A 23,432-nucleotide genomic window follows, 5' to 3' on the forward strand; every position below is an offset into this window, starting at 1 on the left:
ACCTGTGTGAGACAATTTTCATAATTCTAACATTTTTATTAGTTAACAATAAAAACCAAACAATATTTTTGTCAAGCACTTGTAAAACAAACTAAGGCAGCAAAGACATTTCAAGTGAGACACATGCTTAATTGCAAGAACTGTAGCAGATTACAGTGACCTCCAAAGTAAGTTAAAGTTAGATCAAGGCAGGCCCATTGATTGGTTAGGGAAAAAACAGTGTGGTAATAGTGCAGACAATAGCATAAAGCTGTCTAAAAAACATGCATTTTGTCACAATACACAGGAACAACGCTGCTTTTGCCACCACATGCAGCAGAGATTGTGCAACATCCAAGTTTGTGCAGAGGGTCCTCTACCACTCTTACCAATGTTAAACTATATTTGCTGAAAATAGCAAGTTGGTAGAAACATGTCTATTCCTGTTAAAAATATATTCAACCTGGTGTTTAATTGTTTTTATTCAGTGACAACTTGTTTGATAAAATTTCATGGAGGTAGTGTAAAAACCAAGAGGACTGAAACAATTTTAACTTCTTCAAGTGTTATTGTGTATATTCACGTTCATAATCTGTGTTTGATAAAAGAACCCTTTCTAATTTTATAAATATGTAGGTTTTGTTGGAGAAAGGTGACTAGCAAAGCAAAGATTATCAACATGGCAGTGTTTTTCATATTTGGTATATGAGGACCCACATACACGTATCCTGTGCAACTACTTTATTCTAACCTTGACGACAGACTGATGAGATCAGCTGGGAGATGTTCCCCATTGGTCACTTTCACTACTTCCCCTACTGCCACCTACACATCCCAGTTTGAAATGATTAGAACAGAAAAATAATTGACAGGGGAAAAAAAAACCAAAACCAAAACAAAACAAATGAACAAAGACAAAAAGACAGAGTTTGAAATTATTATTCAAACAATACATGTTAATTAAAATGTCTGATGACAATTTTTTCAAAATCTATTTTAATCAGGTCAGAAAGAAAAGAGCTAGAACACTTTCATTTTTACTCAAGTGGTTTATTTTACTCTAAGGCACAAACTTTAAGCTGCAGAACACACTGACATTGTACGTAAACATAAAAAAGTGTTATGCTTATTTCTCAACTGACCAAGTTTCTAAACAGTCCATACATCAATTAAAAAATAAAAGCCACAACAACCAATTTTCCAGCAGCTTTTCTGAAGAGCCGGGTAACAAGTACCTTATCTATGTAGACATGCTGAAAATTATTTTGTATTTTTTTCCTGTTTTGCAAATTTTAGTGTACACTGAACTACCAAGAACCATACAGAATTAAATCTCAGAGGTTTGTGTCCTTCACTGTAAGAGATTATAGTTTCCTAAAATAATTAAGATCCTCTTGTTCTCCAGCAACTGCTATTGCTGTTAAAAAAAATCCGGTATTATTAGTTTGAATTAAAACCAGGCCCACAGACTTGTATTGCTTCTGGAACCTAAAATGTAGCTGGGTATCAATAAAGACCTGAAAGCAAAATTGATGAGAGTCTTCCAGAAGAAACATGGCCATATGGAGATAAGAGATGGAAGAGAGCAAATGCCAGTATGCAGAGAGAATTACAGGTCATGTAGTAGTACAGGGTTCTCTCCTGGAAGCAAGGCTGAAACAGGATCCTAGTAATATAATTAGGGAAAACAATTTAGCTGGAAGAAATGCCTAAACTGGGCCTAGAAAAGCAATTGTGATTCAAAGAGTCCCCACTGCACACTGGATCCTAGAAGAAAAGCTGACAGGAAAATTCAGTGTGGGTAACAGTCATAGCTGGACACACATAGTAGGACACACATTGTTTGTTCTAAAAAAGGCACTAAAGAGGGGTTAAAAAAAGTGGAAAGGCCAGTAGCAGCTAACTAGTATTTTCACTGTCAACTTATGATACAAGATTCCTCTGGGGGTACAAGGATTGCAAAGTAGGCTTTTCAGGCAGTTGGTGCTTCCTGTGTGTAAACCACAACTGTGATGCAAGTGTCCTCCAAATGTGAAAGGGCAAAACTGTGAAGATATCTAGGAATAGATTCAAATTTAGGGGATTACTCAGGAAGACTATGAAGAAGCTGCTCTGAGAGTATGCAAGACATATGGTTAGCATGACAGAAACTGTTACCAGGCCAACAGAAAAAGTGTTCTTACTGCATGGTGTATTGCCTGCAAAGTTCTTGGTGGAGAAGCAAAGATCTTGGTGGAGAATTTATAAATGCCTCTCAAAGTACAGAAGTAAAAGGTTTACAGAAGAAACCAAATACAGGCTAAGTTATGAGTAGCAGTTGCACTGAAGACAGACTGTGGGGGAAATTTACAACATTTTCTGGGAACTACTTTATACTAGATAATAATTTATTAGAAGTGTTTTAGAAACAGTTGCACTTAATTTTGAGATATAATGGAAGGCAAAGAAACAATGTGCTAGTCTATACCACAGCCTGTCAACAGAAATGCATAGGATCCTAACTTTATTAATTGTAATGAGTAGATTAATTAACTTCAGTGGGGTCACAGAGGGTTTATACCAAAACAACAGTCATATACATAACACTTCTGCTTGTGCCAGAAAAAAAAAAAATTATAACACATTCACATTTAGGTAATATCCATTAAAAAACATTCTTAGAATCTGTTGTCTGGTGACCTGATCAAATAGATGTTGAAAAACATGCATCTCCCACTTAAGATGTGGATTTCTTAAATAAAACTGTCCAAGGAAATGATGATAAACAATCTCTGATTGTCCATGTAAAAGGGTCACAGCATTACATGCTAAAAATTAAGTCTTGCCTCCAACTGATGAAATTATTCATAATTATATATATTAGATAATAAAGTGAGTGTTCAGACAGTACTAATTTGATGATTCACATCTCATGTTCACTTTTTTCCCTGATTCAATTATCAAACTGGAGACTATATAATTTAGAATCCATTTCTGTTCCCTGTAATATATAAATTTTGATTTACTTATGGGATGAAATTTGTTGGGTACATATCAAAAAGTCAACATGGCTAAATATGGCAGTTGAGGTCCAATTTTTAGACAGGGAACCAACCTTTTTTGTATTGTATTCAACAACAAAATTAACATACTACATTCTTCTTAGGGGTAAATTGAATGCCAGTGTAATTTTAAAACTGCAATTGTCGCAATTTAAAAAAATTGATTTAAATGATAAATGACCAAATGAACACAGGAGCACACTTCAAAACAGCAGCACTTTTGTTTATTCTTTATTTCCTTGGAGCAATCACAATAAATAAATAAATGCAGGGTAGAGAAACCAGCCTCTACACTATAAGTATCAGTGGGCATCTCTACCTTGATGAGAGCAGTACAGTGTCAGCAGGTATATACTCTTTGCCTTTTATTATAACTATATCTCCAACATCTACCTGAAAGAAAACTGGGAATTGGTTAATGGTCTCAAACAAAATGTATTATACCCTTGTTTTAAGCACAGTAAATATTTACCTGCTGAATTTCCTAGCAAGACTTAGAAACTCACACACTTAGAGAAGTTTGATTGTACAACTAGAGTTCTGTCAAAAGTTATTGGAATTCTTTGGAAATCTAACCTTTAATAAGCTTAATTAGCCAAATAAGCCTAATATTTAATAGCCTTGTCTATGCAGTTCTTTAATTTGGCTGGTTTTGTTAAATACTTTACTGAAAGACTGAAGCTGAGTTAAAGAAGAAATTAATCTCACCTAAAACCACAGTTTTACTGCATCACACTATATTCTTGCTTCTTCAAAGGTATAAGCCATCTGAACCTTGGCTCCAAATTATGGTGGGTCAAATTTTCTTCAAGTTTTCAGGTATGGAAACCATGTCAAATTTTCTTCAAGTTTTCAGGTATGGCAACCATTAAAACTAAGTGACTAGATGACAGCATAAAGTTTATCTTGAAAGATACCTTTAAGAGTCCCTTCCTAACCACTGCATAAACATCTTTAAAGTTCTCATGATTTAAGCTGATGAAATTCAACAAATTCAGGAAGTAACTAGTTTCCATAAAGAAGTTTCTGCCTTGGAAAACCACATTATGCTAAGGAAGTGAGTAATTTTGCCACAGCCATCATATCATTCATCTTATTTCCACTGAACTTGACCAGTTTGAACTCATGACATGAAAACTGACTTGACTTCAAAGTATGTTTTGAGAGACAAATATAAACAAAGAAAAAATAAAATACAAGAGATTATACATTTCCCATAATACCAATTATTCTTTATCATTAATAATTACATGGAGAAATAAAACAAATATTAAATATTATTTATGCTCTAAAAGTCACCAATAAAGACACACACCTTTTCCCAGTGGACAATCTCCCATGCACCATTTCGTAGTACTAAAAAAAAGGAAAAAATTAAAAAATTTTCCAGTCGTAACTGCGGTACAAAGTTGTGTGCTAGATTCTTTATGAAAAGCCATACAGACATATCTAATTTACATAATATTTTAGAGCATACCTTGTTTCTATGAATTCAGATCAAGTATCACAAATATATAGCACATATTCTTTATAACAGGTTTTGTGCCATTGAATCTTATTACAAAGTCAATGAGAACATTTTATAGGGCTAGAGAATCGAATAAATCTGATACAGATTTTACGACAATATGTTTTCAAAATAAATCAGTAACTGGAATAAAAAGTTCTGAAGTTAAAAAGTTCTGAAAATATTGGGTGGGGGGGGGGCAAGAGGAATATATTCAATATTAATTAAAAGTGCCAGGAGGCTCACTGTAGTTTATCTATTCTGTTATTGGTATATCGGAGAACTCAAGGCTAACTACAGTCACCTCCTCCACACATATCTTGAAAATACCCCAAGCTATTTAGAGTAGAATTTAGTATATTTTTTTCACTGGTTGTAAGAATTAATATTGTAACCACACTCCACTATTCTAGTTTTATGTGTTACTATTATGATACAAAAACCATGCCTTGTTGCTAGTTAATGCCAAGATTGTTATTTTCAGAGAATAATAAAGGTAATGGTTTTTTAGTCCCAGTTACTGAAGATGGATGTGCAAAAAGAAAAAGAAACATTGCTATGTATCAATACTCAGATAACTTTAAGAGATTGCTCCCTTTCACTGTGTTTTCCAGCTTTTAAACCATCAGGAAGCATCAGTTCCCAATCAGGACCAAATTCTTACACAAGAGTATGCTGACTTCAAAAATGTGGATCAAAATCTGGGACTACACATGGCTTTTACATTTAAATCTTCTTGGAGGTTCTGTCCAGACTGACTCCTTTTCTTGCGTATCTCAATTATATCTGCAACCATTACTTAACCTGCTTGGCAAGTCTGCCCCTTCTTTCCCCCAAATTTATTAGTGCTGATATGCTCAGGGCAAAGGTAGGTCAGGCAGTCTCCCTTTCTGACAGTAAGCAATATATTTTAATGACTGCCTCACCAACCAGCTGATTGTTATACAAAATCTATTTTGACAAACCATTTCCCTCCACTGCTAGAACTACAGATTCAGTGTAATGACTGGTTGTAACACTGTCCTAAGGAATCCAAGACATTTGATAATTGTGCTACCAACTACCTATTTCCATCCCCTTGTGTCAGCAATACAGCTTCTAATACAGCAATACTGATGGGGCCATGGCACCAATCAGATGAAAGAATTGACAAGAATTAAAAATAACCTTATAGCAGTCCAGACAACTACATTTCACAAATAGTTACACTCTAATAACTACCACGGGAGTTCTGCAGCTCTGAAATGTAAGTATGTCACCAGATGTGGCTAGGGGCTTTGTAAGAAGGGGATTCTGGCTGCAGAGGGAAGGTCCTGTCCTGCTGCAACCTGTGTCAAGGTGTGCGCCCTCACTGAGTCATGCAAACTGCCTCCAGGGTTTGCTGGGCCCTTTGATGAACCCTTTAATCCACTCCATGGAAGGACACTATCATTTTTTCTTTCTGGATTTGCTTCTTGCTGGTTTAACTGGTTAAAATCAGCACAAAACCAGATGAGTCAGACTCATGAAGATATGCTGAGCCACCTGAAATCTCAAGTGTTCTTTAACCCTAGCTTGATCTGGTATGTTTTTAAGGACAATTAACACACACTAACATTCAGTTAAATCCATTTCTGATGAGAACAAAAAAAGAAGTGGTGTTGTTATGTACCCTTTATATAATTGTTAGAGAACTTGCACCATAAAGCCTCCTGCAGCCTGATTTTCTTATTTTTATCTCCCACTTTTCAGCTGTCTCTAACAACTAATTTTCAAAAGCATCTTCCATCTGCCCTACAGAAGGCTACTTCATAATACTACAGAAAAGCAGATTTCATCCTTTCAGAATGTCTGATGGTGTCCTGCTGTATCACACATGTATGCAGCCTGATGCAACAAAAAGCATCCCCAATGCAGCCTAATATATCCAAATCCTTTGGAAAAGGTTTTTGATAGTAAACTTTCAGAAAGCTAATTACTTAAGGCTAACTGAGATACAGATCATCATTAAGCAACAGAAAGTTGAACGGGTACCCATATACAGAATCTACAATTGCACATGTCACTTCACTAACAATTTTGTTTGTTTACAAGGCAGTCAAAGGTGGAGCTGCATTTACAACGTACTATGCACATTGCTACTTTTCAGGGTCTGCTGTATTCAGAACTGCTGAATACATGAAAACAAAGTAAGAGAGTACCACACCAATTAGCTTTTTAATTATTGCTTTGAGAATAGATTGTACTTGACAACAGATTTAAAAATTGATTTGTCAGGATGTTAGGATCAGTGCTGCACATTATGCAAATCCTGCATTAGCTTCAGAAACATATTTATCAGTGTGAGCAGTATTTCATTTATCCTCATCACACATTTAACTTCCAAGATACTCTTCTGCATGCATGGAACATCCAGGAATCTTAGGAACAGCTACCAAAGACCCTGATGAGAGGTAACCAAGAAGAAGAGTAAGAAAAGAGTAAAACAAGTCTTTTATTAAATCTTTTTACACTCTGGACAAGAAGAAAAATTGAAAAGTCCAATCCTAATCTCTCCAAACCTGCTAGAGGTCCCATCCTAATCTCTCCATACCTGCTATTGAGCTCAGTAGTTTCTACATGCTCAATAGTTTCCTAAGCTATCTTGCCCTCCCAGCCCCCATACATTTTACAGTAAAAATTTATATACTATTTAGGTAGGCTTTAAAATTTATGTTTCCAGTATTTAGCAGTGCTACACAACTGTTCATCTTTAGGTGATAACAACATTTCTCCCTAAAAAAAATAATTATTATTTTTATAATATATTTCAAAGGATTCCATGTAAGATTTTTCTCCTTGTGGTATTTTTCATATTTTGTGCAATCACATTCACATGACACTCATTCCTCCTCCTCTTTATAAAAACGAGACTAATTCCATCAAGAGAGGTCTACCTCAGAACAAGTAACATGAAAAGCTGAAGAGCAGCAAAGCAGGAACCTAAATTTTGACATCCTACCTGACAAGCATGTTTAGGATATACTAATATCTTCCTCACTTTCTGAGCTTTTTTTTTACTTTATCAAAATCTTTTACAAAAAAAACATGCCAATGTTTTGGTTAGGGTACACTGGCTAAGTATCTCATAATTTCTAATCAAACTGTTACATAGATTTAATGAAAAAGCCCCAACAAATCAAACCTGAAATAACTCATTCGTTTTTATCCACAGTTTTGAAGCAGAATAGAAAGACAGTTCTATTTTTTTGATGCTTCCTTCCTACTGCTGGCTGAAAAAAAATATATTTGTACTCAAAAATGCAGACTTTTAATTATAATGTAAGTTCATCAAATATACAGATGATTACGACTTCTAACAGTGAAAGCATTACCTCTGCTAAATGAGTAAATGTTCAAGTTTCTTAGGAACCTCACAACCTTAATCTAGAACATATTCTATTTTGTAGGGCTAACATCTCTGCAAATAATTAGTTCAACTGTTTACATGAGAAATTTTGAAGTAATCTGCACATGCAATTTCCCACTCAATTATGTCAGTTGTTCAAGTTGACAAATTCAACCTCCCACCAAAAAAAGGTTAAAAAAATTTCCTACCTTGAGTTTGTTTCTTGTTCACTGCATTATCAGCTTTATGTCTTTTCTAAATTAAAAATGCAGAGTGGTTAAAGACTTTTGTTGATAAGATAAAGCTTTCATACTTCTATAACAAACCCATCTATTAGCCCCTCCTACTCATCTATTCAATAAACCACGTAGGTATTTAAACAGGACTATTAATTACTTGCACAGTTATGAACACCAGGAAAGTCACATCCAGTTCCAGGCTAATTATACTGTACTAAAATATCTTTTCAGGTGGGCAATCTCTATCTGGACACATTCCTTACATAAAGAACTGGTGCATTTCAAAGCCATAACTTTGTCCTTTCCTGGAACTGGGAGATGACTCTACCACAGCAAAGATCATGGAACAATTCTTCATCTGAGTGTCTCATACAGACATCTGAAGCCAGGCAATGACTGTGTAAACATGACTCCACTTCTACAAAGCTTCAACAACAGTAACAGACAAACAAAAACTCAACAGCACAGCCCCCCCCCCCCCAACAGGTGAAGATGCCCCTCAGTTTTAATAGAGCTAAGAGACATCTTTTGACAGTAATCTTTTGATACAGCAATTAACAGCCAGCATTTTCAAGGTATGACCAAACTCAGATAAAAAAAGCTTAGGAGAGTGCTAGTTTAAGCACACTATTTAGCTTAGGAGAGTGCTAGTTTAAACACACTATTTAGGATTCATGAACTCAGTTTTTCCTGAGCAGGAACATGTTTCAGAAAATTAATTTAAATAGGTATACTTTTTAAACAGATGTTCAGAATTCATGATTTTGTGATACAAACAAAATCAAAAGCAATCTTGTAAAATGAAAAAAAAATAAGTCAACATACTTGAGTGATTTGTTGACAATAAAATGTAGATCTGACTCTGAGCTAGCAGCTCTTAAAAGACTGTCTTTTAACTTTGAAAAATTGAAATATTATTTTCTACTAGATTTTCATAGATTACCAGCAGATTCTCCTTTTAAAAAGATGCTGACTGTACAGATAAATAGCTTTTGATCAAAGGGAAAGCATAACTTGACCATAGAAGATGTATATTTGCCCACACAGTGAATCTCCTCCATTTTATAAAGTGTTTTGAAAAGTGATTAATATCCAGTGTTTCTGAGGTATGGTGGGTGAAAATCATTGGAAACAGTTGACAATCTAACACTGCATGTCACAAATCTTGCTAACACCTTTGATGCATATATGGAAAACACATGCTGTTCATGAATATTATCTTCTGCTAATGTCTTTCTCTTCTTGGTATTTCATTCCATAAAGAGAAACATTTGGTTCTTGAGCTAAAAGTATTATTTTGACATGTGTATTTGTTGTTACCTTGTAGTATACAAGGTTCCTATCCAAAAGCTTTAATATTAGATGAAGATTACCATTCATGGGGGTCCTAGATATTTCACTGTGTAAAAAAAACTGAGACATACTGAAAATTAATGGTTAAGGAAAAACACTTTCAATATTTTACTATGCAGAAAGTGGTTAGCTTTCTCAGAAAAAAAAAAAAAAAAAAAAGGTACAGCTGTATTGGTTTTAGGCATCTCTGTAGCATTTGGTAATGAGAACTTTATTTAGCGGGTATATCCACAACCTACTCTACCTGATTCCTGTCTTTCTCCCCTGTCACACCAAACTGTACACTTCAAGTTGCAAAGAGCATATGGTAGAAACAAACAACAAAAGAAAAGCAACTGGATGAGATAATTTTAAAAAGGACACTTTGTACAGTAGCATCAGCCTCAGTTTTATATTTGCCTAGACACTGACAGATGGTGTAAGTCTGTAAGCATTAACAGCAGAATGGTTAAAAATATCTAAAAGAACATGAATTGCTTTTATGGCTTTTTTAAAGAGATTTTGTTTATGTAAAGAGAAAGCAACAAAGGCATTTAAGGAGAAAGCTGACTGTAAGGCAGCAAAAACTAGAAATGCCAAACAGAAGAAGAATATTTAATGTAAACCTCATTGTGTCTTGCAGAACCACTTAATGCTGCGATCCACGAGCTTCATACAACCTAGGGAGCCTACTATCCATTCACAGAGGTAAATGAGGAGAATGAAGGCAGCATGTGACCAACCACTCTCCATTCCAAACTACTCTTCCTCTTGGTCATGTACATATACATTGTAATTCTGCTCAAACACAATAAATCTGGCGTTCCCAGGCAGCTTACTACTTGTGTGCGAGGAAAGACTACACTACCTGAAACACTTTCCAAAACTCAAAGAGAAGAGCCCACAAACAGGAACACTACTCCTCTAGTGGACAAGACACTGCTGGATCATGACATATCTAATGTCTTGTCCTTCTTGTAACATACTTGCAGAACTAAAATAAAACAAAAGCAGATAAAGAAATTCTTAGCATCTAGAGTGATTTGGTAAATAATTAAGATTACTTTAATTCCTTAGATACAAAAGACATTAATTAAAGGACTCAGTTATTTTAAGCAAGTTAGAGAGACAGGTTTCTATCATATATTTCTAGTGAAGAGAAGGAAAGAAGGTACTCAGAAAACCCCAACATCTTTGTGTGAAGTGAAACAGAGACTGAAATTCCTTTCTGTCCCTCAAAATAAAATAAATGAGAATGGACGCTTCTGTGTTTACAATGTCCCACCTCCTTAAAGTTTTCTTTCAATGCGAGAAGAAAGCAAAACACTACCACAGACAATTTTGTATCAGTGCAAGAAGAAAGCAAAACAACCATTACCACTGACAGCTACTGGAAAGAGTCTAGGAAATCCTGGCATAGGTGCCTAACGAGGACCAATTCTATGTCTGTTCCTGGCCATCAGTAGTCAGCAGATCACAGCACCAAGAAAATGCTAACATTTAGGAAATGCTAGCAGTTAATTGCACTGGACTGAAGCAACAGGAAAAAAACTGAAAAAGCCTATTCTCCATCTGTTTAAAAAAACCCATGAAAAGTCACAATGATGCAACTAAGGATTTTATGCATGGGACATCAGAAATAAAGAGGTGCATCAAATGCTTGGACCTAGATTTGACAACCAGGAAACATTTTTGTTATATTCTAAATGAACAGTATGATAGCTATTTACAAAATATTGCTATTAAATACTTACAATATCCTCTATTATCTCCTTCACTGCAGCTACAGCTAAAATAAATAAGAGAGGAACCAATGTTGTGTAGCGGCCTGTTGGCGACACATCTGGTATTTGCTATTAAAAAAAAAGAGAAAAAAATATTTTGTATTGCTGGTTGAAAACATTTTTAATACAAGACACAGTACTTTCTGTACAAATAAAGACACATGAGTTCACTTTTTAGACACAGTGTTAATTATTTCCAAGAGAGCTTTATAGTCTTCAATTCAGAAGCAGCTGATACAATAAAAGAATATTTGCATTTTAAAAAGTATAGGGTTCAGTGGTCCTATTTCCAGAGGTTTTAGTGTTTGCAAAATATTCACCTTCCTTTTCTGTGTTTCAAATTGAATTAAAATACATATTTATAAAATATAACTAAACTTGCCAATTTAGATTTTTGTTAGACCAGACACTAGTCCAAGGTATTTTTGTTTCTTTACAGTCTTAATATCTTAAGAGATATTTTTAATCATACTAGATATTAAATGATAAATTTCAAATAGCTGCCAGACTACAGTAAAAAAAACCCCATTTTTGCTAACCAGGTACAGGCACAGATGATGCAAGCAAACATGTATGTAAATTGTGAGAAAATGTGATTATTATAACTATCCAAATCCATGTATATTATGTGATATACATAGATTTGGATAGTTATCCATAATTATATTGACTAGAGTTCTTAATGGCAAGACTGATAGTTGAAAGGATTGCTGCCTTTACAGAGTTATCGGTAAAGCAGTGTGAGGACAATGAGAACTCTGCAAGAGAAGAGTACACTAACTAGTGGTGCCCCAAAGTGGTTAAAAGAGATCCTCAATTTATCATAAATGTTTTGAAAAACAGCCAGTGTTACTCATGAATTCTACACATTTCTTTTTGCTACCACCATATTGCACTTCTGAAAGAAAACAAGATATATGCTATATATAATATGCTTTTTGTAAGACCAATATAGATCTATCTTCCAGGTTATTTCCAGGTTACTACAGATGTTTTTCAAGGAATTAAATGGAAATTAAGCCAAAAGCTACTGTCCACCAAGTGACTATATGCTGGCTACAGAAGAAAGGGATCTATCTCTTCTCCAGCTATTCCCACCTTTTCATTCCTTCCTAAATATATGTCCAAATTCCCATTCCAACTGCATGTTATTTTGCAGGCAAAATCTGAAAGTAAAAGGGTCACCAGCCTGTACTCCAATTCCATTCTCCTCTATTTCCTTCTCTTGGCAATGCAGGCTCACTGATAGCCTGACACACTAGTGGGCTTTAAAGTTCTAACTTTAAAAACTCCACTTGCTAACACTTCTGAAACCTTGTATTCTCTGTCTCTACCTTGAGGTGCACAGTGGCATCGCAGGGAATGCTGCTGGATCACTGGATTAACCTGAGATGCCAGATGGGGTTAGCAGGGTGTTTATTTAGAAGCCACAGGCTTGCAGGCAGAAAATCTAATGAAACCCTGAACTTTCTCCCCCCTAGAAAACTGTAAGCTACTTATGCAGGTGCATCATAAAAAAAACTGCCCCAAGCACTTAAAGTAGAAGGAAAGACATTGGAGTAAGGACAGAGAAATAAACTTTGACTTGCAGAAACATTCAAAGTGAGGAAGCAAAGAGTACATATTGTAGTTAGTGTGCCATTTTACAGTATTTTTTGTTTTGTATGTCAATCCCTAACACAATGACACCTCAAAAGACAAACCAACATATTGTAAACAATACATTTAAAATATGTTTGAAATGCAGAACTAGTCAATGGTAATTATGACTGCACCTGAACAGAGTACAATTTTTTATTTATCATCAGCTAATGCACTGAAAGAATAGTACACAAAAACCCCACGATGTTTTCAACTTGAACTATCACAAAACTAAAATACAGAGGTACAAAATGTTATGTACTTCAAAAAAGTCTCAGTAAGCTGGGTACACTGTATAAACATACCTAATGGAGCTACAATGGTGATATAAACAGACTATGTGCTTCCTTCCTAACCACTACATTGATTAGCTGGTTTACAGGAAATAGTTGCTGTAGTATTGGACTCCATAACTGGTTTGTTTGTCCAGGCTCAATTTCAATCTTTATCTCTATGAATAAATAATCACTTCCACTCAGCTGTAATTCCTGTCCCTCAAAAGAACTTGCAGGAATAAAATTCATATAGTTCAGTATGTTTTTAGACATTACCCTATAGAAGAAATGGCAACTACAGGCAACAGTTTTCTGTATATGCCAGATACTTTTAAATGGAATTTTATTCTCACAAGTATTTTTGACCCAAGAGAATTTCAGCTATACTTAAACTGTTTTATAGAAAAATCTATGTGTGCATTTTGTTATCTCCAAGGAGCAAGAATGCCACAAACCCAATAATTTTATTAAAGATATGCCTACATGATATAGCTGTTCTGATAGGCCAGCTAGCTTGGAAAGAACAGTACAGAAATCTCAAGTATCTCACTATCTCTACCTATAACATAAATGGTGTCTTAACAAGTTTAAAACATTAGAATCTTATTGTTGATCTTACCTGAAGCAATGCAATAAAAAGAAAAAACGCATTAGCAGCTCTTCTGAACTGGGAATAAAGGAACCTTGGCAGGAATGTGATTATGTTGTACTTTGCAGTGCTGAGAGGAAGAGACAAAAACACATGCTATTATTAAAGAACAGAAATGTCTTCAAATGTATTCTTTCCCTCTCAATTATACAAGCTTTCAAATGAAACATTTTACTTTTTGATTCAAAACTGATAAATACTGGATATTAAGTGTGCTTTTGCTAGGCTGGAAGAAGAGAATAAAATTTATCCTAACAAAACTATCTCTCCTAAGCCATCCTCACAAAATGTTTGAGCTCCCATCTCTCTGTCAGCCTTTTACATCTGTTTAAGAACAGACCACCTCCATCTAAGGTTCTAAAACAAAACACTTGTAAGAATATTTGTACTTATTTATAAGACAGTAATATTTACTTTGACCTTGCATAAAACTGACAATATAAGGGGGAATGATGCATCCTGCAAAAGCCCTCTACTCTGTAAGCATAAGACAGAAGAATAAGTCGTATACACCAAGAAATAGCATATGAAGTTTCTCAAGGCCATGGAAAATCCCACCACATTATTCTCAATGTCTACAGAAATTCTGCACATTATCAAAGGTACCTTCAGAAAACAGACCTACTTGGTACAGAGGTGTCTTTGCCATTAATTTCCATTGAATTTTAACAGCAAAAGTGAGAATATTATCAGATCTAAACACACATTACTTATGAGTATTTACTGCATGACTTAAAATTCAAAAAAAGCAAACAAAAAAACCCCAGCATAAACCATCAGCAAAGTCTCTAAAGCCTGAACCTGAAACTGAACACTAGTCTCACAGGCAACCACAGCATCTTTGTAACTGGCTGGCTGAAAAAGTGAAGTGCTTCCAAAGCACAAACAATGCTGTGCTCAAGTGCAGTACATCTGCATCAGCATTCAGCTGCCAGGAATAGGTTCAAAGATGAACTGAAAGCTGAAGAACAAATGCATCCTCTAGGGACACACTGATGGCCCAGCTGTAAAGCAGCTGTATCCTCTCCACTCCATTCTTAAAAATTCAGAAGGTCAAGTTTGTAACCAAAACAGCTTACTTGTCTCCTCATTTCACTTCACTACTCCTTCCAGTGTCTAAGACTATTATTGGTGGCCAGTAGAAATGACAGATGTAGAATAAATGAAACTCATGAAACCTTTTCAATTTTGCTATTCAGCATGCAATGTTCTAGTGTTTTTGCTAGTACCTGATGTGATTATTGCAGAATTTGGTTAGCTGGGGCTGATTGATGAATATAGTTCTCACTTCCTCTTGATCAGCTAGGGAAGTTTTCTCTGAAACATCCTCTGTCTTCTCATAGCCTGGAAAGACACAGCATGATTTTCTAAATAAGCAGATTTACTTACACAAAATTTAAGGCACTTCATGAGACAAAAAGGACATTTATTGTGAATGTGGCCTCAATGTATTTGCATTTCTCACAGGTAATGACCCCTAGAAAAACAAAAAAGTCTTTTTTATATATGCAAGATGCTCAGTGAAAACCTACACTCCCCACAGACCATCCTTACCTTGCAAAGATCACTTAGAGGGAGACCTGCCAGCTCCCTCTGCACTCATGATTCCACCTTATTAGATCTCATGGACTTTTGTATTGCCAGTTTGTTTAACTGCTCCCTAAATTGATCATTCTCCACTAATGCCAGTCTTTTTTGTTTCAGACTTTCCAACTGGTATCAAGAACCTGTGGTTCCTGAAAGCTGATCTTATCAGTAGAGACCAAAGGGGAGAGGACACTGTTTACTGCATCCTATTCTGTCTTTTGTTTCTGGGCTCCCTGTGGCAGCAGCTTAGAGGCAGCACCCTTCTCAATCCTCATCTTCCTGCTGTTACATCTGAAAGAGAACAAGAATGGCATCTGCAAGCCACTCATCAGGTTAAATCCCAGGTAGGCTGTAACTTTGCCACCTAAATCCATCTCTCTCTAATCCTTTAGCTGTTGCCAGAGAAGGGGAACCTACAAGAGGTCAAAGCCACCGTTGCTGCTTTGACCTCTTGTAGGTTCCCCTTTTTAAATGTGAGCTTTGTCAGGGACTTCTTGCTAATTCATAGAATGGTTTGGTTTGGAAGGAATCTTAGAGATCATGTAGTTCCAACGCTCCTGTCATGGGCAGGGAACCTTGCAGTCAATCAGGTTACTCAGAACACCATCCAGCCTGGTCTTGCACACTTCCAGGGATAGTGAGTCTGCAACCTCTCCAGGCAACTTGTTCAATGTCTTACCGTCCTTAAAGATTTTCTTCCTAATACCTAATCTAAAACTACCCTCCTTCAGCTTAAGGTCATTCCCCCTTGTCCTATCAATAAATGCCCTTGTTAAAAGTTCCTTTATAACCTTCTTGCAGGCCTCCTTTTGCTACTGGAATGCTGCTAGAAGTTCTCCTCTGAACCTTCATTTCTTCAGGCTGAACTCTCTCAACCAGTCTTTATACATGTTCCAGCCCTGTGATTAACTTAGTGGCCCTCCTGTGGACTTGCTTCAATAGGTCCATGCCTTTCTTATGCTGTGGCCCCCAGAACCAGATTCAGTACTCCAGGTGGGGTCTCACAAGAGCAAGGAAGATGAGCAGAAGCTCTCATCTGCCCATCGAGGTGCTGACACTTGGACGTGCTGGTCACACCTCTTTTGATGTAGCCCAGGATATGGCTGGCCATCAGGGTTCCAAATGCACGTTGTCAAATCCTGTGGAGTCTCTAGTCCAAAAACACCCCCAAGTCCTTCTCCTCAGGGCTGCTGTCAGTCCATTCTCCACACAACCTGTATTTGTGCTTGGGACTGCCCTGACCCAGGTGCAGGACCTCGCACTTGGCCTCCTTGAACTTCATGAGGTTCAGACAGGCCACCTCTAAAGACTGTCAAGGTGCCTCTGGGTGACATTCCTTCTCTCCAGCACATCCACCACATCATACAGCTTGGCATTGTTAGCAGACTTGCTGGGCAGTCCCTCAATCTCACTGTCCAAATCACTGACAAAATGTGAAAAAAAGTCAGCTCTCATACCCATACTGACAGCTAAGGAATGTCAGTTGTCACTGCATTCCACTGACTGCATCTCTCAGAATGCAACCATTCAGTCATTTCTTTATCTACCAGCTGGTCCAGCCATCAAATCCATGTATCTCTAGAGATACTGTGTGGGACAGTGTCAAATGCCTTGCTTCATCCAGTCCTGCCACCTTGGCTTGATTTTGTGCTCATTGTGATGGACAGATCTTGAGCTGGAAGGATGTGGTCATTGGAAGCCAAGGCCATTAAGCTGGTTAATCTTAACTGGTTGATCTCATTGGTTAATGAGATTCCTGCACTTGGTCCAGATTTTCTTTGTGACATTAGCCAGATTATTCCCAGAGAAGTGGCATCAGTATATTCTCGATTTTGTGTGTGCTTAACTTGAAATAGTTTTATTAGGCTCACTGACATTCCCAGCACCTGCCTCCACTAGCCAAAGTTGAGTTTTCTGTATCTTCTTCTATGGTCTATGAGGAATCTTGTGCCAGCCTGCATCCCAACCTCCATCTGTAAAATGGGACACCAATGTATTCTTCTCTCCCAAGGCTTTTCACTAATATTTTGTCAACCAGTGAGCCACTACATTGCTGACAACAGGCCTAACCAGTCTTCAGGCTGGAGCTTGTAAAGTACCAACAGGTATAGCATAAATCAATCACCATAAAGTTTTAATATGCTACCAATAATGTGTGTATATAGTTAAATATACACTGTCCATTCTGTATGAGAATAAGACATTGAAAACCCCTACGTTATAATGCAACTGAATACATCAGAATGTATAGCATGTCAAGGACAATTAGGGCTGTACATAAAAACTCAACACTTATTTCTAGTACATTCTATATATGCTTGCAAACATATTAGGCAAAACCCAAATCATTATCCAGTCCACTGGCCTAGTATATTGCCTCTTACCTATCCAAAAAAACATTTTGGACATTACTTTCAAGGTCAAGTCTCCACACACTGAGAAAAGGCTCAGGAGAAACTTTTAATTTCATTGCATTTCCCATTCATAATTCACAGACTCTATTAAGATACAGGAAATCCTCACTACTACATTCACCATCTGCAATTTCTCTATTTATTTCCTCACCCGATAAAAGGCACACACATTCAAGCATTGGTATTTATCTCAAGAAGTCTCTTCAGAGGAAGGATAGTCAGCCTAACAGACTTGTCCACCTTAACAGGTGCCAACAAAACACTCAAGGAATCACACAGGCTCATTTGGCAGCCTAACCCAGAAAAAACAAAAAACAAAAAACCCCCCCCCAAAACCACAACAAAATCAAACAAACATCTTCAATACCAACAAACTGCAAATAAATAACTGATGAAACAAACAAACACAGCCTCCAAACCAACTAGAGTGTCTTTCAACAAGAACACCCACTGAAGACCATATTTTGATTCCAATAATAAATTTGGAAGAAGCATCTCTCTTCAAACACTCAGTATTTGCAGGGACTCCTCCTACACCAGTCTTGATTAAAAAGTTTGTGTATTAGTAAAACAACAACAGTAAATTCCATACCCCTAATTTTTTCTTTAGGTAGGGTAGTTTAAGTCTTTAAGCTTTCATTCCTTAAAACAGTCTCATTTTCACTGCAAGATTGTACTGTTACATATATACACACTACAATATAGAAATAAAGGGGAGGAAAGAAAACCCTCAACCAAATTGTTAAAAGGATTTTAATACACTCCTCTTCATCACTAAAAATTTTGTTTTTATTCTCTAAGTAGGGCTTTTGAAACCTCTGAAAGCTGATGCTGTAGCCAAGAACCTCTTATACAACTAAGTGCTGTGGTTTAATCTGGCAGGCAGCTAAACACCACATAGTCACTCGCCTATCCCAAGGGTGGGTGCAGAGAATCAGAAAAAAGGTAAAACTCATGGGCTGAGATAAAAACTGCTTAATAGGACAGAAGAAGAAGGGAAAATAATGATAAAAGAATGTACAAAACAAGTAATGCAGAATTGCTCACCAACCACTGACCACTGTCCCTCCAGTCGCTGAGCAGCAGGCTGCCAGACCCCTGCCAACTCTCCCCAGTTGTGCTGTTCAGCATAATACCAAAAGGTCTGGGATATCCCTTTGGTCAGCAGGGAGGCAGCTGCCCTGGCTGTGTCCCCTCCTTAACCTTTTGAACTCCCAGCCTCCTCCCTAGCAGGGCAGTATGAGATGCTGACAAGTTCCTAGTTTAGTGTAAGTGCTGCTCAGAAACAACTGAAACATTAGTGTGTTATCAACATTATTCTCATCCTAAATCCAAAACACAGCATTGTATCTGCTGCTAGGAAGAAAACTGAGTCTATCCCAGCCAAAGCCAGAATAGTCTGTTTGCTAGCTTGTATTTCTGAAGCATGTGGCATAGTTCAAAGATGGAATCACAATGAAAAAGAAAGTATCTTCAGAATTATTTGTTGCAAAGCCATGACAGACCTTCAGTAACAGAATAGGCATTGGGAACCTGACCCATCAGTCTGTTCTTCTGAGGAATCAAGAGAACAGAAGGGAATTTAAATGACCGGATTGAACCTGTTGGTTCCACTGAGATGGACAAGCCTGTCTAGAACTAAAACAAGTTTTTTCCCTGTTGTGAAACACTGGGATCAAAACACACTTGGCAGAAATAAACCCTAGAAAAAAGTGACTATAATGATCGCTAAATCTGGTAAAATGTTATACAGTCCTAAAGACCATAAGTAGAAATACCTACGGATACATTAGGCACTACAAAACCCAATAGTCTGCTGAAGACAATCTGATGGCCACTGCAGAATTTCAAAATACATTCCTTCTTCATGTGAAAATAATTTCACCAGTTCTCTGAAAGTTATCTTACCCCAGTTCAGCTTCACCTAGATTTTGTACAAGGACACCAACAAGAACTAGTTATTACCTACTAGTTTTGGTAGGCAGCATCATGGCACCTCAACTCTCTATCCTTTTTCAATGGCCTAATATAGTTCACTGAACTCCATCAACACACAGAGGAAAAGGATTAATGCTTCAATCTTCAGAGAACCCTAATAAAACTTAAGAACAATTCCACTTTCCCAGAACCTCTCAAAAGAAATATAATTATGTGAATGATCCAATTTCATATTATTTAATAGATGTATATATTAACTGTATATAGCTAAAATAACCACAGTTAGTTACTGTATTTAATAAAGCTTTATGTAGGCCACTCTACTCAAAGATTCCCCTTGTGTTTTGCAATTGCAGAATACATGACATCAATTTCCTAAATTTGTTTGAGGGCCAGATCTTCTGTGCTTTGAGCGAGACTTTATTGATACACACACCACTTCAGAATAGTAAGCTGCACCTATTTCTCACAACAAGATAACAGACATAAAAACCTATTAAAACATGGTTATAAGCAAGCTTGGTTATCCTTCTTCAGCCATGAAGAATTTGCAGAGGTTTGGAAAAACGGCACAAAATCGGTAGTTCCTTTTTGCTCAAATTCTTTTCTCTACGCAGGTAACATGTTGGCTTACAGACACTAAAACACCTACAATTTTTATTTTTCAGTAATTTACAGACTGTAGTGTCAATTCTTCTGTGCAACTGTTGACCACTTCCTGGGAATGCTACATCATGCTGATAGTTCTGATTTGGTTTGTTTCATCTGAGCATATCATTTGTGGTGTCCAAGACAGTCCAGCCTGGTAATGTAGTTCATGATCCATGGAAAAGGTCTCTGAAGCAGAAATTAGTTGCTGCAGTGACAGGAGAGAAAAGTGAGATTTTTAAACCCAAAGATACAATACAAAAATTCTAGAATAAGTAAAGTAATACTGTCTGTCAGACCCCCACAGGTCTTAGGCCAAGGAATGGTCCATACCATGACAGAAGTCATGGAAGCTGCTGTTTGTGATTACAGTATTACTAGTGTTCCAAGAACACAGAGGGACCCTGCCAGTTACAACTCTGCACTGGGGGTAGGACTTTGGTGGAGCTCTTTGAAAGCAGCCTTATCATCACTTGGCATAGTGCTTATCTAAAACACTTGGGTGGTTGCCAGAACTAGGGTCTGACAGTTCCTTTATGTCCCTGTCAAATACACAGTAGAGCCTGGGAGTTTTCTTCAAGAAAACAGTCACATTTAGAAAGAGCTGTTTAGAAATGCCAACTATGTAGTCTAAATGTATGGAGTATATATAAATGCAGATCAAATTAATTAGTAAGTGTCACATTAATATAAGACTAAGAAAACAGTAGCAGATCTCAAATTTTTTTGAGTAGTACTATATATATAGTAAAGTACAGTATGAGTCATACAGAATCAACTCGACTGGTGTAATTAAAAAACTATCATGCCATTTTCCAAAAGTTAAGTTTCTTAAAAGATGCTTTATACCTACTGTCAGTCCTAAAGAAAATGGTTTTGGTAAGCTTTTTAAACCCAGTATTTAACTCATTCACAGTCATTCAACCTTGAAAAATAAACCAGACTTTTTTTTTTTCCCCTTTTACTGCAATTGTAAATATTAGATAGCCAGTTACCTTTAGGGAACACCACATTTATTCCATTAATAACCATTAAGAGTTCTGGAACTAGACACCTTTAAAGAGAGCATCAATTTTACCAATTCATTTATGTGATGCTCAGCTTGCAGTGAAAACCAATTGTCTGGAACAAGAGTAAGTGAAAAGAATTGAAATTAAGCACTGAAAAATTGGACATTTAACTAGTCTCATTATACGCATCTACTAATCACCATAAGTATACAGGACTCTCTGCTGAGTCTCAGGCTGCTCTGGTTGTAAACACATTTCAGAAGTGCTCCTGAAAGGATGCACTTTCTCCCTTCCTTCTTAGATGCATCCTTCTATTTCTTTGACACTAACATTTCCCAAGCAGAGGCAGAGCCAGACCTCCTACAAACCTACTTTTGGTGGAGGAAGGCATTTAACATGGTAAAACTGGAAAAGAACATAAATCTAACAGCCTACTTCTAATCTATGTTTCTTTGTGCTTTTCCTTGCACAAAAATTAATTAAAATGTTCTTTGTTTGGAAGAAGGAAGAAAGATACAGGGAGGAAGTTTGTGTCCCCCAATAGCAAACAAAGCACAACAAAGCAAAAAAAAAAAAATCAACTGGATATATTGTTTAAGCAAGGAAACTTTCAGACAAGGGGACAAATCGAGCATAACTGCCTCAATACCACTTATGCCATTACCGGGACATTGTTATTGTTACCTACAGCAACCAAAAATGACAGGCAGTCCTAACATACTGCTGCTTTGAGGTCCACGATTTCAAATGTTACTTTTCCATAAAATAAACTTTATAGTAACGTAATCCTAGGGCAATGATTCTTTTCACAAAGCAGCTGCTGACACGTTGCCTCAGGTTAAACAAACCCACTTAGGCACCAGATCTCAGCAGTGTCCGAAGCCTCCTGGCACAAACCGCGCATCAGAAACGCTTCTTCCCGATGATGAGCGCACACGTACATGTTACACACAAAAGAGGGATTCCGGCTGACTCCCAGGCCGAGGACCCCAGGCTATGAGCCCCCGCTGCCGCCTGGGGCCGGCGTGCCGAGCAGCCGCACACGGCGGGGAAAACGAAACCACCGCTGCCATCGCTGGGGGACAAAACGCTGCCCGGGGCTCATCGGATACAGACAACCATAAATACGAGGCCTCGCTGAGAACACCGGCACCGCTCACGCCCCAGGCCGGGGCCGGCGCTGCCGCAGCCCCGCCGGGGCCGCACGGCACGAAGGAGCCGGGGCGAGGAGCGCGGCGGCGGCGCGACTCCGGCTCCCGCCGCCCCCTCCCGGCCAGGCGGCGCAGCCCCGCCGCGGCTCCGCGCCGGAACGCCGGCCGGGCTCCCCGGTCGGGCTCCCCGGCCGGGCTCCCCGGTCGGGCTCCTCGGCCGGGCTCCCCGGTCGCTCCCTGCCGGCGCCGAGAGGCGGGCGGCTCTTACCCTCTGCGCGGGAGCGGATCTCGGACACCGTTTTCTGCACCGCCGGCATCGCCGGGGCGGCGGCGCGGCCGCCTCCCTCCAACGGCGCGCCCTGCACCTGCTGCGCGCCGGAGCGCGCCGCTGCGAGGCCCGGGGCGAGGGCGGCGGGTCCCGACGGCGGCGGCTCCTCCGGCAGCCCGAGGCAGCGGCTCCGGCAACCCGGGGCAGCGCCTCTCTCCGCCGGCGCCTCTCCCCGCTGGCGCCGCCGCTGCTCACTGACAGCCGCGGCGCCCGCGCTCCGCACTCGCCGGCCCCCTCCGGAACCTACCAACTCCGCCCCCCCTCCGCGCCTTCCCGTCCCGAGGCGTCCCGCCGCTATCTCCCCGTCCCCCGGGCTTCTCGGGTCACCGCGCCTAACCGGTCACCGGCACTGTGGCGGTGTGCGTCCCGCCACTGGAGCGAGCGAAGGGCCTCCATGCGCCCCCCACCCCGTGAGGCGGGGGGAATGGAACGCGCCGAGCCCTGGGCCGCTGCCCGGCGCGGGGGGCGGGCGGGGGAAGCCCCGGGCAAGGTCGCCCGGTGTCTCCGGCAGCCGCGGCGGGCGGGCTGCGCGGGGCCCCGCC

The 23,432-nt window shown here is 38.7% G+C and overlaps 1 protein-coding gene across 7 annotated transcripts in view; it reads right to left on the reverse strand.

Moving 5' to 3' along the window:
- Positions 1 to 23,066, reverse strand: part of ATP8A1 (ATPase phospholipid transporting 8A1) — a 105,578-nt gene extending 82,512 nt beyond the window's left edge. The window contains exons 1-7 of one of the 7 annotated variants that reach the window (XM_021553144.4): positions 22,831 to 23,066; positions 15,044 to 15,158; positions 13,785 to 13,884; positions 11,220 to 11,318; positions 8,104 to 8,149; positions 4,336 to 4,376; positions 731 to 804 (exon numbers count right to left, since the gene is read on the reverse strand). In XM_021553144.4, coding sequence (XP_021408819.2) covers positions 731 to 804; positions 4,336 to 4,376; positions 8,104 to 8,149; positions 11,220 to 11,318; positions 13,785 to 13,884; positions 15,044 to 15,158; positions 22,831 to 22,879 — 524 coding nt within the window. In that variant the 5' untranslated portion in view covers positions 22,880 to 23,066. Of the gene's footprint in view, positions 1 to 730; positions 805 to 3,339; positions 3,414 to 4,335; positions 4,377 to 8,103; positions 8,150 to 11,219; positions 11,319 to 13,784; positions 13,885 to 15,043; positions 15,159 to 22,830 lie in introns of those variants that run through there. The other 6 variants (XM_021553948.4, XM_077782826.2, XM_021552349.4 and 3 more) reach the window with 6 other exon arrangements.
- Between the last annotated feature and the right edge of the window lie 366 nt (positions 23,067 to 23,432).

The sequence above is a fragment of the Lonchura striata genome, chromosome 4 (assembly GCF_050655825.1).
Source record: "Lonchura striata isolate lonStrDom1 chromosome 4, ASM5065582v1, whole genome shotgun sequence".
In the NCBI taxonomy this organism is placed as follows: Eukaryota; Metazoa; Chordata; class Aves; order Passeriformes; family Estrildidae; genus Lonchura; species Lonchura striata.